Genomic DNA, 15774 nt, shown 5'->3' on the forward strand with positions numbered 1-15774 from the left:
TATATATATATATATAAAATATATATATATATATTTCAAGAAGTTTAGCAAGGATAGCTTGTTCTATGGTCTACAGACATACTCATTCCATATTGCTTTGACTTATATCCTAATTTTTTATAGAGGAAAAGATAAAGACAGTATGGTTTTGTGCATAGTAGCCATAAAAAATGGTGTTTAAGAATGCCAATCCTTTTTACTAAATTTGTTTGCTAACATGGCATATTTTTATTGCTCATTTCTATAAATTACAAGCCCTCTTCATTGCACAACAAATTATGGAAATAAAATGTCAAGGTGTGATAATCTAAAGTTTTAGTTTATTTTAGATCAAAATAGATCCTACATCAAACTTTTCTAAAATCAACTTTACCCACTTCTTTAACAGGCATATATTTTGATATCACAAACATCTTTTATATTATTACATGATGCTTTATCAGTTATCAGCAGAGAATTTCAACAAAGTTGAAATATATATTAGCTTTAACCCATCTTATGGGACATTTCGGTTTCAGAATTTTTTTTCAGGAATTATGCTTGAAAGATGTCCTCACTTTTGTGTATGTATGCCTCATTCCTTTACAATTTTTTTTTCATACTTACATTGTACATGATTTTAAGACAAAACGTGCTTAAAAATTACGTAAACTAAATATTTTGCTTGCTCTTTGAAGATGCCCAATTTTGCCACATGTGGCAAATTTTGATGCATTATTCCCTTATTATATAGGGCTTTATCTCTCCTATTTATCTATAAGGAGTGAAAAAATGTCAACTCATTCAAAGAATATATTTCTCTGCTAATATAAAGTCATATAGGACCAAAATACAGAAAGCAAAGTGTAAAATATGCATTTATGACTTTCACATTTTAGATTGTTATTCTCATTGATAGACCACTTACTTTGATGCAGGCATTTTACATATAACATCTCAATAAAATTTTTATATTTTGAGGTAGAGGTTGCACTCATTTTAATGAAGAGAAAACTAAGGCTTGGAGAGATTAACTAATGTAAACCCAAAGTTACAGTTAAGTAGCAGTAGGGCTGATATGCTTTTTTTCCTATTCTTCAATTCTACTGCCTCCTAAAACTGTTTTATTTCTTTCACTATTAGAAAATGAAGTAAAGCTGATAGAAATACTTTTCATATACCTACCTATCCTCACCAAGATTCTTCCTATATTTTTTGGTCAGAGGGGAAGATTTAAAAATTTACAACTAAATATCAACTACCTTTAAGCAAAATGCACAAGGTGTCTTTGAAACCCAGGAATAGAAAAATCACAAAACTACTTTCCCTGGTACCTTTTTTGTAACATATGTAATATATTTGAAACTTTTGGAATATGTTACAAATAAAACAAAAACTCTATGAAATAATTTCTAGCTCTAGCAAAAACTTATATATTTTTTCTTCAACTGATATTTTCCATCACTTAAACACTATATTCCACCCATGATTTTTATGAGGTACAATGGTATCCTCTTTACTACTTAGTCAGCAAAAGTGCCTACTCAATAAAATGCAAAAAAGTGATTTTAGAACACTCGCTGTTGAAATCAATGAAACCACAATTGAGACTTAAATCACTCTGGAGACTTCTGATATACAAATAATTCATAATTTCTTAAAAATTATTAAACAAAATAAGGCAAAGCAGCTGTGCACTATGCTCTAATGCCTAAAATGTAATAAAAATAATGAAATGATATTTAGACTATCTAATCTTTAATTATTCAAAACGATCACTTACATTAAGCGAAAATGGGAGTTTACAAAGAATAACTAAAGTCAGATATTAAAACATGTCAAACTTATACATGTCATGTATATTTCTTAAACATGTGTAAAAATGTAACAACTTCAAAGAACAGTCGTGGGATGTTTCTGGGTTATTTTTAATGCGTCAGATTTATTTACGAATTTAAAGGATCACTTATAGGCAGATATTTTAAAAATTTCCTGGGGGTAAACAAATCAGTATGTATTAGATGTTTAAGGACTAGAGCAGGGGGCAGACATAGAGTTCCTAAGTAATAAATATTACCTTTTTAATAAAAAGGTGGTGCTTTATAGGCTATCCAAGTAATACCGTCTTATAAAAGCAAATGTTGACCACAGAAGAGATAATGACTGGAGGTTTTAGGGGACTGAAGTATGAACAACAAATTCAACCAACTCGAAATGCATTATTCATTTCTCGAAGAACCAAAACAGGAAAAAAAAAAAAAATAGAAGAGGTCCTCACAACACCCTGAAAAGTCCAGGCATTAGGAAGGGTTGACAGACACCCATTTCTTGCTGTTGTAAAACCCGCCCCTCCGTTTCTAGGCCTCAACCCTTGGAAACCAGCAGGGGCAAGAGGCAGGTGCTCTGCACTGTGGGGGCTCCAGAGGGCTGGCAAGCTCTCAACCTCAGCAGACCGACGCCAAGCGCCCCTGGGAAGTGCCAGGCTGGAGGCGGAGGGCGCGGCGGTCCAGTCCCGCAGCGGAGGGCCCAGGGCGTTGCTAGGTGGGGGAGCCGCAAGCGGAGAAGGAGGGGTCGCGCGAGGCCCCGCCTCTCCCCGGCCGCGGCCTCGGGCTACAGCCAGGGCTTGGGGGGCCCTGGGTCCGGGGCGCGCAGGCCCGACTCGGGTGCGCGCAAAGGCGACTCATCTTTGTCGCCACGCGGGCGCGGCCCCCGCTGCTCAAGGTGCAGCTGCAGCAGGGCCCGGCGGTACATGGCCTCCAGCTTCTCGAGCCGGGCCCTCAGGGCCCTGGGGCTGCCTGGCTCGTCCTCGAGGCCACCGCCTCTCGCCCTCCGGTTCGTGCTGGCCTCCTCGGGGCGCTGGGTGGCTCTGGCCGCCTCTGCGGCCGCCCCGTCGCCACCCTCGCCGGGAAGCCGCAAGGCCTGACGGAAGAGACTGCGGTTCTCGCGCTTCAGCCGCCGGTTTTCCAGCCGCAGCCGGGCGTTCTCTTCGCGCAGCCGCGCGTTCTGCCGGTCCCGCTCGTCCCGCGCGCGGATGGCCTCCAGGTGGCTCGCAGCCAGGTCGGCGAACCGCTCCTCCAGTTGCTGTCGGGCGCCGCCCACCAGCCTCGCCAGCCCGCGCCGCCGGTGATGCCGCCACCCCACGAGCACCACCAGGGCGGCCCTGCCCGCAGCTGCCCCACTGCCGTCCCCACCGCCGCAGCTCCGCGCCTGGTCCACCACGCATGCGCCACATCGGTCCTGTCCCAACCGCGCCGCCAGCGCCGTGGGCCGAGGGGCCGGCGCCGAGGCGCGGGCGACTTCGGGGCCCGGCAGGGCGCCGGGGCCACAGCGAGAGGAGGAGAAGAGGTGGCGGGCGGCGGCTGGCTGGGCCAGGGGACCGGGGAATTTGCGCGGTCTGAGGCGTGTCTTGTCTCCTGTGGTGGGCCCCCCTGGGCCTGCGATCTGTGGCCAGCTCACACACAATGCCCCCGGGGAGCGCTTTGCTGCTCAGCCCTCTGGCAGAGAGAGGGGGAAAGCGTGTATCCTCAGCGCTGGGTTCTGCCGGGCGCTTCCGTGCAGGCTGGGCACTGCAGGAACCAGCCGGCCTCGCCCTGCAATCCAGCGCAACCACCAGCGGTTACCTTTCTCCTTACATGACAATCTCAAAGCAAATAATAGTCATAAAATAGTAAGTTCTGAGACGAACGTGTGGGCAAGTTAAAAGCTGTAACTACTTCATTTTAGAACCATACGGTTTAAACCACTTCTAAGCTCAATAAAGCATTAGAATTGAGTACCTGTCATAAGGACCTCAAGTGGGAACAGGCATCATTAAAACCATATGGGCAATTCCCAATTTATAAATAACCAGTGCTCCACTCCGCAAATTGTTGGTAACTCTATAGAAACTAGGTTATAATTAGTTGTTTTGCTCAAGAGGGTCCACAAACCTATGACTAAAATGTGCTCAAGTATTCAAAAACTTTTTAATACTAAGTAAGTTCCAAAATTTCTGGTGACAGGTGGATATAACTCATTGAATGAATCACATTCCTTATTTTAAAAGGGATTCAACTTATAAAATAACTGGATTATTGCAAAGCAAATTAAGGAAAAGATGCTGATACGGAATCTCATAGGGAATGTGAAGAATATTTTTTAGGAAGGTCCCAGAAAGAGAAGGAAGAGAGGAAGAGCAGAACAGGACAGGAAAGGAAAAAAAAAAAAAAAAAAAAATACATAGGGGGATGATCCAACGAAAGCTATCAATAATGGTCATGGAGTTATCTATGCATAGTAGTGACCATTCACCTATGATTAATGGAGAATCCACCAATCTTCCCAATAGGATGTAGAAACAATGGATATAATTTCTAAGTTGAAAGAGGATTTGAAACAATTACTAATGATCACTGCCAAAATTATTGATTTGTATTTGAATGTATTTAAATATACTTAAAATAATATGTCAAGAATTATATGCCATAAGATGAACATTACATTATTTCTAAATATAGCAGCACAAACTTAGTAAAAATGCTTCCATCCATTTTTTGTCAGTAGTCTGCATATGAAAAAATATTTGCAAAAATAATATAAGATGTATATGAAAATAAAATGGAAAAAACCTTGATAGAGAAAAATTATGGAACTGATAAAATTTAGAAGAAATATAGGGCTATAATAAGCCTCAAGAGAATACAGAAAACTAGGTAAGCTTTTAATTAGAAAAAATATATAATATACACCTGTGCTTTTAAGAATGGGAGTTTCTAAACAGTAAAATTATTTGCTTGCTGAATAGGAAATGTCTCAAAGGGCATAGATTGCTCTTTCCTGACTTAACATGCATTGTCCTTTAAAGCTACTCTTACTCAAGAGAAAGATGTAAAAATTCTCCTTTAATAAATTTGACAGTTTCATAAATTAAAAAAATAAAATACACCCACCATGGATGGGGCTGGCAGAGACCCCAGTGTGGATCCTGACCAGAATTAAATCAATGACTGCTTTCCGTTAAAGAAAAAAAAAAAAAATTAAGAAATAAAAAACAATAAAAATGATAAAATATAAACTCCAAAGGGCCATTTGCACATTGTATTTAGGAAACTCGAACCTTCACTAAGGTTATGAAATTTAGAGTAAAAGAGCAGAAAAATGCAGCAAGTCATTTAGAGTACTTGATTCTATTTCCTGTAACTACTACTTCTTTTTTTAACTTTTTTTTATTAAAGAGAACTTCGTTATTTAGCTTTTTGTTTCCTCCTCTATACTTTCAATGCCTACTCTCTAATTATTGAACAACTAATTTTAAAAAAGTATTCTCCCTCCTGTCTTAGGTAAGAAAAAGATAAACAGATGAGGTTATAATCGCTGTGCTTCTGAATACAATGCTTTAAACCAACATTTTTTAAATACTGTAGTTGAGAAAAGCCAGGTCAAGCAAATTGGAGTGGCACTGCTTTTTCCTTAAAAGTCATGCATCTATTTTAGTATTTCTCAAAACCAACTCTGACTGACTGCTGTTGAGTTAATTGCCTCCTTTCTCCCATCCTCCAAATTTTTTTTTTTCCTTCCATACATGGTAGCTGTTATACATTTCTACGTGCTTGCTTGAGAAAAAGGACCTATGATATATACAGTTTGTTTCCTCTATCCCTAGTTGATTCCTAAGATCCTTTATTGTCATACTGTACTCATTTGACTCTCATTTCTCCATTTTGAATCACATTTCTTATAAAATGAGTCATACAGTAAGGGTAATTTATGGCACATTTACACTGGGACAAGTCATCCTATATCCAAAATCTTTCTGCTCTTTCTCTCCTTAAAATATCCTATAATATCTCATGAAATGAGTTTTGGTTAACAACTTCATTAAGTTCAATTATATAACAATGTTGAACTCCGTAGTCTGGAAGTTATAGCAATCTGGTGTCTCTATTTACCTTCCATTCTTAGCCTGCTGGTCTATTCACTCTTACCAAGAGCCGTAAGCACTTCTGCCCTGGAGTTTTGTTACAATGTACCTTCTGTGGACTGAACTGTGTCTCCCAAAATTCCTATGTTGAAGCACTAATTAGTATGTGACAGTGTTTGGAATGAGCCTTTGGGAGGTAATTGGATAGAAGAGGAGATTATGAAGGTGAGGCTTCTCCTGGTGGGATAAGTGCCCATAGAGAAAAGCCATCAGAAAACTTGGCGCTCTCTCTCTCTCTCTCTGCCATATGAGTATACAGCCAGAAGGTGGCCATCTGCAAGCCAAGAAGAGATTCCTCATCAGGGAACTGGATGAACCGCACTTTGACCTTGGACTTCCCAGCTTCAGAACTATGGAAAATAAATTCCTGTTGTTTATACAGTACCCTTTTTTTTTTCTCTCCTCACATATTTGAATTGTAAAGAATACACCAACACACAGTTTATACGCTACTATTAATACATGAGTTTATATTCATATTATTTGTCTTAGCTCCCCTGAATTCAAAGTATTTTTCCCCTGTTTTAAACATTGATAAAGTAAACCCTGTTCCACTAATGTGATGCTGAAGTCCTTCCCTGTGTTAGCATTTCTTGTGCAAGTGGATCTGCAAACAGGTTGAGTTCCTAAATATATCTATAGAGAGAGAGACTGATATATAATTACAGAGAGAGGGAAGGAGAATGGGAGAGATAGGGAGAGTGTAAGTGAGTGAGTGATACAAATATTTCTTGAATGACTAGGATGTTGAAAGAATGTATGCCTTACTTCCTTACACGTAATCTTGAAGATTTTCAAGTAAAACTGCTAACCATTTAATAGTCAATAAAGTTAACCTATATATCTACAGACTGAGCTAACAGAAACTCACAAAGTTTGTAGCATGGTGGAATTATTCAGACTGAAACAAGAAGAAGGTTGGCACTGCCTTGTTAATGACTTGTCTTAATATATTGTGGGTCTTGGGGTGCTTGGGTGGCTCAGCTGATGGAGGACCTGACCCTTTTTCAGCTCAGATACGTGCTCAGCGGGAGTTTCTTAAGATTCTCTGCCCCTTCCCTGCGCTCTATCTCTCTCAAATAAATCTTTTAAAAAATATATAGTGGGTCTTTATACGTAGATTTTTAATATGTAATAATAAATAAGAGGTATGGGTTTTGGAGTAAGACATACCTGGATTTGATAAATATTACAACTCTCCCACCCCAGATTATTGGCCTTGGACAGCCTCCTAACAACACAGTTTCCTCAAAGCCACAGCTTCCTCATACAATGAGGAATAAGACAGTATCTAACTCATGGGATTCCTGTGAAGATCTGTGAATACCTTAAAATAGAGTCAGCCAGCAAAGAGTACTCGTAACAGTTGATATTATTATTTTGTAGTTGTTTTATTTTATGAGATAGCCATTTATAGAATGAGTTCTCCTGAATAGCCAGTGCTACGTAAAAATCCTCATTTGGGTTATTTGCCAAAGGAGCCACCCTAAATATAAAATGCTGCCCCTTTGCAGATATGATTCTTCTTTCTTGATAGTTCTCATTAAGTGTTTGGGTTTTAAAAATCCATATTTTGTAAGCCCCATGTGCTGAAGACTTTGGTTAATAACATTCTGAGCTTGGTGTTTGCTAATATTCTCTCTAAAGCCCAAGCTGAACATGGTTTATTTTCTAGGAGCAGATTTATTAGCCAATGAAGAACATGTATTGATGCTTGGTAGCATGAATATCTCTTTATTGGAATAATTACTACAGAGTTAGGAATTGGGGATATCGATTGCATTTATTCAGTCTTTTGATATGGACAAAAATATTAAAAAGCCATCAAACACTAGCATTGCCCTGACAGCATCATTTAATTCTAGCTACAGGGAAATGTGACATAAACAAAAGCTCCATGACTTATCTGTCTTAATTAGGATGCTTTCTGATGGGGGGAAATACCCTCTTTCTTCAAATACTATAAAAGCACTAGCGGATTAATAAAAGAAGGCAAAACATTACAGATTAACAGAAAGTATGTAGATAAGAGCAAAGATATCTACACAGGATACTTGACCAAAATAAGAGTCCAAAATAGACTTTTTTTTTTTTTTTTTAATAGGCTCTATGCCCAGTGTGGAGCCCAACATGGGGCTCAAACTCGAACCCTGAGATCAAGACCGAACTGAGGTCAAGAGTCACACGCTTAACTGACTAGGCACAGGCGCCCCCAACATAATTTTTTAAGGTGGGAAATGGCTGGGAACTGTCTTTGTCACTAAAATAGTGTCATTTCATGCTGTGTGTGCTTAGTACAAGCCTTTAAGAGTCTGGACCCATGCTGTCCACTAGCCACGGGTAGCTATTCAAGTTTAAATGAGTTAAAATTAAATAAAATTTAAAAAACCATTCCTCAGTTATACTAGTAACAGTTCAAGTTCTCAGTGGTCCCATGTCCCTTAGTAGCTAGCATGACTGATGGAGCAGATGTAGAACAGAGAAAGGCCTGTTGGAGCAATTAGTATATCCTACTTCTTACTCCAACTACTGGTCCTCAGACTAGCGATGTAGAAATTGATAATAGAAAAAGAAAACCAAGAGACCTCTTCAAGTATTTCTGCATTTTTCCATATGTTTGATTTCATGCCAATGAAAAGAGTTTTCTCATCAATCTTGTACACACAGGGCCATTTTATTGTTGAGTATATGTAGCCTAAGATACCGATTCTGTCTCAATCTAAGTTCTCCAGTTATGTACATATCATTGAAGGTAGTTAGGAGTTTGGGAATTTTGTAATTAGAACTAAGTTATTCACAAGCTATTTTCAGAAGAGGTGCAAAAGACAAGCAATTTAATTTTCTCCTACCACTGCCCAAAACCCATTCTGTCAGCTATTCCTTCCATTCCCTTGGAAAATATCTCAAGGAGAACCATTAATTTGAATGACTTCCAAGCATTCATGAACAGTCCTCATTTTTCAGATATTAAAAAGTCCATTGCAATATAACTTAAAACTTCCAATGCTCATCCAGTTCATAGCTTCTCATCTCCTCACACAGCATCTCTCCTTATAGGCACAAACTGCCTATGCCCCAGATCTGGCTTAACCAGTCTGCAATGGGAAAGGAAGGTGAAAACCATGTTTAGTTTCTTCCATGCTTCACCTACTCACCCTTCTCTAGCTGCTATCTAGCTCCTTTGGGACAAGAACGGAGACAAGGTTAAAGTGGGGTTGGAGGAAAGGGAAGAAAAAGTCATAGGTAGCTAGTGCTGCCATTTTCTGGCACAGGGTCCTCTGCCGGCAGATGCCTGCATGCAGGCCTTTGCTCCCCACAGAGCACCGTTATGGGTTTTTGAACATCGCATTGATCCTCTGGCACAAATCATTCCCTTCTCTTCACTTCACCTCTGAGGACTCCCTACTCCTTGCTCTGGTGGTATCCCACAGGTACTCCTTTTGGAGAAGTCCTTTGGAGAAGGCTAAAAGCCAGTTATATTTCTTGCTTCCCATTAATCCAAATTCAGGAAGTGTCAGTCAATCCCACTTGTCATTCTTCTCCATCATGAAAGTCCTCCTCAGCTAACCTTTAACCTTCAGATATATCCAAGCAACAGTGTCCCACCAACACCAAGTCTCAAGGCTGCTTTCATCACACTCCATCTTGTGGAAGCATAAGGATATGAGTTTCTGCAGTTCAGAGGGCATTCTGCTTCAGGCCGAATGTCAGTCTCCATTATTCTGTGGGCTACTCACACTATTTATCACACTATTTTGAGGTACTTATACTTGTAATCGTGGGGGCGAGAGGAACATGGGAAAACACTGTCTGGTAGACTCTTCAAAGAAATTCATACTCCTCAATCTCCTCTCTGATGTTGCTGTCCTCTTATATACTGGACAAGGAACCAGTCTCCCAGCCTCAATCCCTGATGAATGTTCTGGATATGGCTTGGCCTCTTTTAGACAAAGAAGCACCTATACTCAATGCCTTTAGTTAGCTTAGTCACCACTTATAGTTACATGGAAAGTATATCAAGTTCACCAGTAATTATTTACACTGAGAAAAATATTTATGAGATTGTGTAGAAGCAAAGAATAAGAAGTGGTAGAAAAGTGTGTTCCTCAAAAGAGAGAATAATAGAATGGAAAGAGGCTATCTAAAAATGTGTGCATCTGAACTGAGGGCCACGTAGGGAGGAAGAAGAAATTTAGAGTGTTTACTATAAAATATTAGGTTGTAATTTTTCTTGAGGACATTTTGGCTCTAGCGCATAGATTCTGATTTCCTAGGATATAGCCCAGAAGTTCATACGGGTGAAGTTCAATAGGCTATTTTAAGAGAGCGGATAGATGGCTGAACGATTAAAATGGATAAGCAGTGAGTTGACAAATATGTGGCACAAGGCGGCCACTCCTCTTCTCTGATACCTGTGCAAATATCACCATTTACCCAATTTCTTTCCTGCTAAGATTGGATGTGCACTCAGTCTTTAAAACTTTCTCGAACAATGCTCTAAGCTCCCCTCACTCATATGTGGGAGATCTAATTTCAATTTCTTCCACAAGCAATTGAGGAAGCAAAGAGTAGTGGCTAGTCCTCACCTTTCAAGGGCAGCACTGTTTGCATACTCTAAATGATGTGCTTGAGGGTTGTTGCTAGGATACTGGCTGTGCGAGGTGAAAGGGATAATAATACCTCTTTTAAGAATTCCGACAACTTGGGATAAATCATGGAATATATTCCCCAGATCCATAACCTCATGAACTACCTGAAGACTCACATAAGACATGTGATTAAGTTTTAGATGCCTACTGTTTTGCAATGAGTGAAATATATGTATACGTATGTGTGTGTGTGTGCATGCACGCGCGTGTGTGTATGAAATGCAAAGGCATTGATATATGCATTTTCCCTATGCAAGTGAAAATAATTATTTCCATATACCTTTATCTTTTCATGGCATGTGGTAATAATAGAAACACATTTATTTGTTCAAGGCAATTTGAGTTACTTATAACAAGTACAGGATAAATTATTGGTCATTTGCTTCCCTTTATTTACTTGCTACTGAGAGCATACCACAATTTGGCAAGCTCTGCAGGAGTAACATTAGTGATGATCAATGAGCGGGATGAGCTAGGAGCATCCCAATTGCCAGTCCTACTCTCAAAGCAAGCTCTGAAACCTTTTGTTTGAAAGGCTAGAAATAATCTTCTCCCCTTATTCCAGATATCACAAACAACAAACAAAAGCCAAATCTTTTCTAAAATCCTCTTAAATGTCTCAGATCAGGACTGTCAGCTGAGCCTATTGTTGTAGAGATTTAGAGGTTTCAGGAGAGTCCAAGAGAAGGAACACTGTCTGCTTTAACAGCTCTGACTTGAAAAAAATTTTTCTCAGCCACCTCACAAGCAAGAGGCATCTGTCTAGGGATGAGACAAAGGGTGTCAGAACAGAGCTATCCATCAGAATATGACTTAAGGAAAAGGCTATTCATATTCAGAAAATAAAGTAATTGAAGTCCGCAGAATGAAGATCAGGGCAGCATTATATATGCTAACAGGGAGAAGCGGGCTCCATGGGAGTACCTGCAAGGGCAGATGCGATTCACATTCCAGTCCTAACGAGTGTGCTGTTCGATGTTTTGTTTGTTTATTTTTAAATCTAATTTATTTCATGGTAGCTCAGTAGTTACCATTTGATCTGTTTTTTGTTTTGTTTTTCTATTTTATATATTTATTTATTTTTTTTAAAGATTTTATTTATTTATTTGACAAAAGAGACAGCCAGCGAGAGAGGGAACACAAGCAGGGGAGTGGGAGAGGAAGAAGCAGGCTCCCAGCAGAGGAGCCTGATGCGGGCTCGATCCCAGACGCCGGGATCACACCCTGAGCCAAAGGCAGATGCTTAACGACTGCGCCACCCAGGCGCCCTATTTTTCTATCTTAATGTCACGTGGAGTGCTATTGCCAAGAACATACAAGGCATGTCCATGGCTCTGCGAGCCTAGAGGGCCTGTGGCAACCACTCTGAGGCCCCCTGGCCAGGGCTGGGAGCAGGGCTGGGAGCTACCAGCAGAGTTTGCTGGCCAGGTCAGAAAGCACTGGTCCCTCACGCTGGAATCTTACACTTTCAATACACAGAACTCTAACTTCTTGTTCAGAGACTTGCTTTATATTTTACAGAAATGGACAGTAGTTATGCTGCTTTAAAGGATGGAGACTTCTGACTCAGACCCTTCTTGCCAGAGAACTTTTAGCTCAATCAGTGATGATGAATTGGGATTGACTATTTCCTTAAAATCTATCTTGCAGAGGCTTCAGGGGAGGAACTGAGTTAAGTGAGATGATGTGAGTTCTGGTAGATAAAGACATGAGTAGAGAAATTACAGCCAAATTAAAATTCCCTATCCTCATTTTCCACAAATGTGTCTCACTCTCATGTCTCATAGGAGTTGTCCTCATTTTCCTATCTTTTTTCCCCACATAATGAAATGTTTAATAGAATATTTAGAATGTTAATCCTTATTATGGTTCAGAATATTCTTTAGGTATGGCCTAATGGCAAATGATAAAAAGACAAGTAAATATTTAATAATTTCCAATCAATTCCTATGTTCAGGGTTCACCTGTGTATGAACTTTTCAAGTTCATACATATTCAGTAGTGGAAAATTAGTTCTCTCTTTCCTTCCGCCTCTGTTTTCCTTCTTATTCCATTGCACGATTCTAATTCAAATCTATCCCTATCAAACTCAATGTTCTAGTTTAAGATTTTGTTATCTCTAAGTGAAAACTACCAAAAAAATGTAAGCTTACACATACACAAAGGAAATACATTTTAGAGCAACTGAAGAGGCATTAAACATATAAACATGAGGTATGTTTCTTCCTAGGAAAAAAAAAACCTGATCTCTATACCAAAAAAATCTATCTGAGCTTTATTACTCTATATTCAAAGAAAATCCTTACATGCATTGGAAGTCTTCTGATTTGCTCCCAGCATAATCAATATGACCTCTACTGGAACTTCTGCTGGTTTCAAATAAGACAATTGTGAAAATTCCAGCAGCTTCTGATAGCATTAATTTTAGAAAATGTCACTCTCCTGACCTTGGAAGTTGCAGTTCAATTTTTCAATGAACATCTAGTTCTTAGAATTTCAAATTCCATGTTGTCATTGAAGGCCCATCAACTTGCTTTTTTGTCCTGTGTTCTGGATCTGACATATGGCTGTATGTGTCAGGTTCAAGGAAAAGACATGGCAAAGAAGCCAAGTCTTTTCATCTAAATATAGCCCTCTGGTTAATCCTTTAAAAAATACTGCTTATTGAAAGAAAATTAGTAAATCCAGTTGAAATCCAAGGTTTTTATTTTTTTCCTATACCAATTAAAATAAACTGATTTTTTTTTTTAAAGACTTCATTTATTCATCTGACTGAGAGACAGCCAGAGAGAGGGGAACACAAGCAGGGGAAGTGGGAGAGGAAGAAGCAGGCTCCCAGCGGAGGAGCCTGATGCGGGGCTCGATCCCAGAAGCGCAGGATCATGCCTGAGCCGAAGGCGAGGCGGCTTCACGACCAAGCCACCCAGGCGCTAAAATAAACTGATTTTGTCTTAAACAGAACTCAGTCTTTAACCTCAGGATGTTTACAGCAAATAGTGGGCTGACATTTCAAATCTACCTATAATGTAGTTAATAAACATAGGGCTGAATAGGATTCTGAACAGGCCAACTTTCTCTTACAACACTGTTGTGTGTATTTCATCAGATTTTGGTTCCAGTCGTCCAGTACTATTGGTCTTCCTACAAGGTTATCCGAAGGCGGAAACTAATACCTGTGGGTGGAATGATGCTGTATAAAAGAAACTGTACAGAGTTTACTAAGTTCATGTTCATATTTCATTGGAGACTGAGCTTATTCTTTTTCTTCTGTTTTCATGCACAATATTCACAGGTCTTTTATACCCCCAAAGTGATTTGTTATTTAAATATAGTAGTAACTAACACACATTATACAGGTATGATCCCATGAGAAATTCATTTTATATAAAATCTCAGAATATATACAAAAATATGTATACAGATAGAAGTATATAACTGAAATAAAGTTTCACAAAGTAACACCTAACCTACTATATATGATGTCTTGATATTTTCATGTATGTGTGTGTGTGTGTGTGTTCAGAAGAAACATTTCTGTTATAATCCACTAATATGTTGCAATTTACAGCTTTAAAAACACTAACAGCTAAGGAGTTGTACTGTATTATACTACTAATGACAAAAATGGCCTTGAAATCTAAAACATAAAACATGTTTTAATAGAAATATTATTAAAATTACTTTTAATTTTTGCTGCCTGTTGTAGTTTCCTTTGACATAAGAATTGCTATTTTAAAAATACATTTTGAGTGTAAGAATGTTAATTTCAACCGAATTGTTTTTTTCTTTAGATTAGTATTTCAATGGAAACTTTTAAGAAGATTCAAAGAAAGAGTTTGAAAATTTCTAGCATTATTTCAGAAAGGTATGGTAAGTGGCCAGCACTTAAAGAAAGTAGAAATATGAGAAAAATGATATCTTATCAATTTCAAGGACTCTTTGGCAAATGATTTGTAATTTGTACAATTTGCTGAGTGTTTTTGTTTCAATGTTGCCTGAAGGATTTTATAGGATTTTAATTATTAATTCAATGTATATAGAAAAAAATCTTACACAGACCATACATAGAAATGTTAATGGTAGGAAAATTTTATAGGAAGGATCTCAAAATAATCATTCTGTAGAAGAGGAAACTGAAACCCAAAGAAGATTTAGTAATTGGATCAAAAGCTGGTTAGCAGAGAGTGGCCCACGTATTTCATATTTCCTTATTCATAGCCTGTCAGGTTTCCACTAATGACAGCAATTCCCTTCCTGCCTGATCTTAAAAATTATTTAGGGCACTTACTAAAAGCGAAAATTTCCAAACACTGTTCCAGAAAATTGTGAGTCAGTAAATCTGGAAGGAGACCAGGAGTTTGCATTTTAATAAGCATCCTAGGTGATTCTTTTTTTTTTTTTAAGATTTTATTTATTTATTCGACAGAGATAGAGACAGCCAGCGAGAGAGGAGCACAAGCAGGAGTAGTGGGAGAGGAAGAAGCAGGCTCATAGCAGAGGAGCTGTTGTGGGGCTCGATCCCAGAGCGCCCGGGATCACGCCCTGAGCCAAAGGCAGGCCGCTTAACCACTGTGCCACCCAGGCGCCCCTATCCTAGGTGATTCTTATACTGGGGCAAGTTTGAGAATCATCAGCTCTGATTATTTTAAAGACTGAATTATTTGTTCTTGCTACAAGGCAGACCAGTCGTTGGTAAAGGTAAAAATGACAGTTTCGGTTAAAAGTGCAACAAATTGCCCACTATCCCATAAGTATGTGAAGAAAACTAAAAAACCTGCAATGTTTTGAATAAGCTGTTTGTTTTGGCCATTTAGAAATTAGTAAAGATGTCCTAAGCATAGCGATTTGAATATAGTAAATAACAAAATGTATACTTCCCATATGTTTAAAAAAAAAATGTCCTAAGGAGCCCCTGCCTCACAGTCTTGCTTTCTATAATATATCTAATCCTGTCTCAAAGGCCCTGAGGACAGTCCCTTTAACACCTTCCCTTAACATCCCTTGCTCTCTTCTCTTTTGATAACTTCCACACCATCACCACTTCAGCTGTGTGTCCCCTAGGTCACACCTCATACTTTGCAGTCATCCAGAGCTGCAATATGTCTGAAAACTTAAACTCTATTCTTCCAATCTCTGACTACAAATCCCCATCCTTCTAGATGCCATCTACTTTTGTCATACATTTTA

The 15774-nt window shown here is 39.0% G+C and overlaps 1 protein-coding gene across 1 annotated transcript in view; it reads left to right on the top strand.

Annotated features, from left to right (window-relative positions):
• The window catches only part of LOC121103145, a 36416-nt gene that overhangs the window by 18019 nt on the left and 2623 nt on the right, over positions 1-15774 (top strand). Inside the window, exon 3 of the mRNA XM_040632322.1 lies at positions 2521-2631. Within this exon, the coding sequence (XP_040488256.1) occupies positions 2521-2631 (111 nt within the window). The remainder of the gene's footprint in view (positions 1-2520; positions 2632-15774) is intronic.

Source organism: Ursus maritimus, unplaced genomic scaffold (genome assembly GCF_017311325.1).
Source record: "Ursus maritimus isolate PB19 unplaced genomic scaffold, ASM1731132v1 scaffold_17, whole genome shotgun sequence".
NCBI classification, from domain to species: Eukaryota; Metazoa; Chordata; class Mammalia; order Carnivora; family Ursidae; genus Ursus; species Ursus maritimus.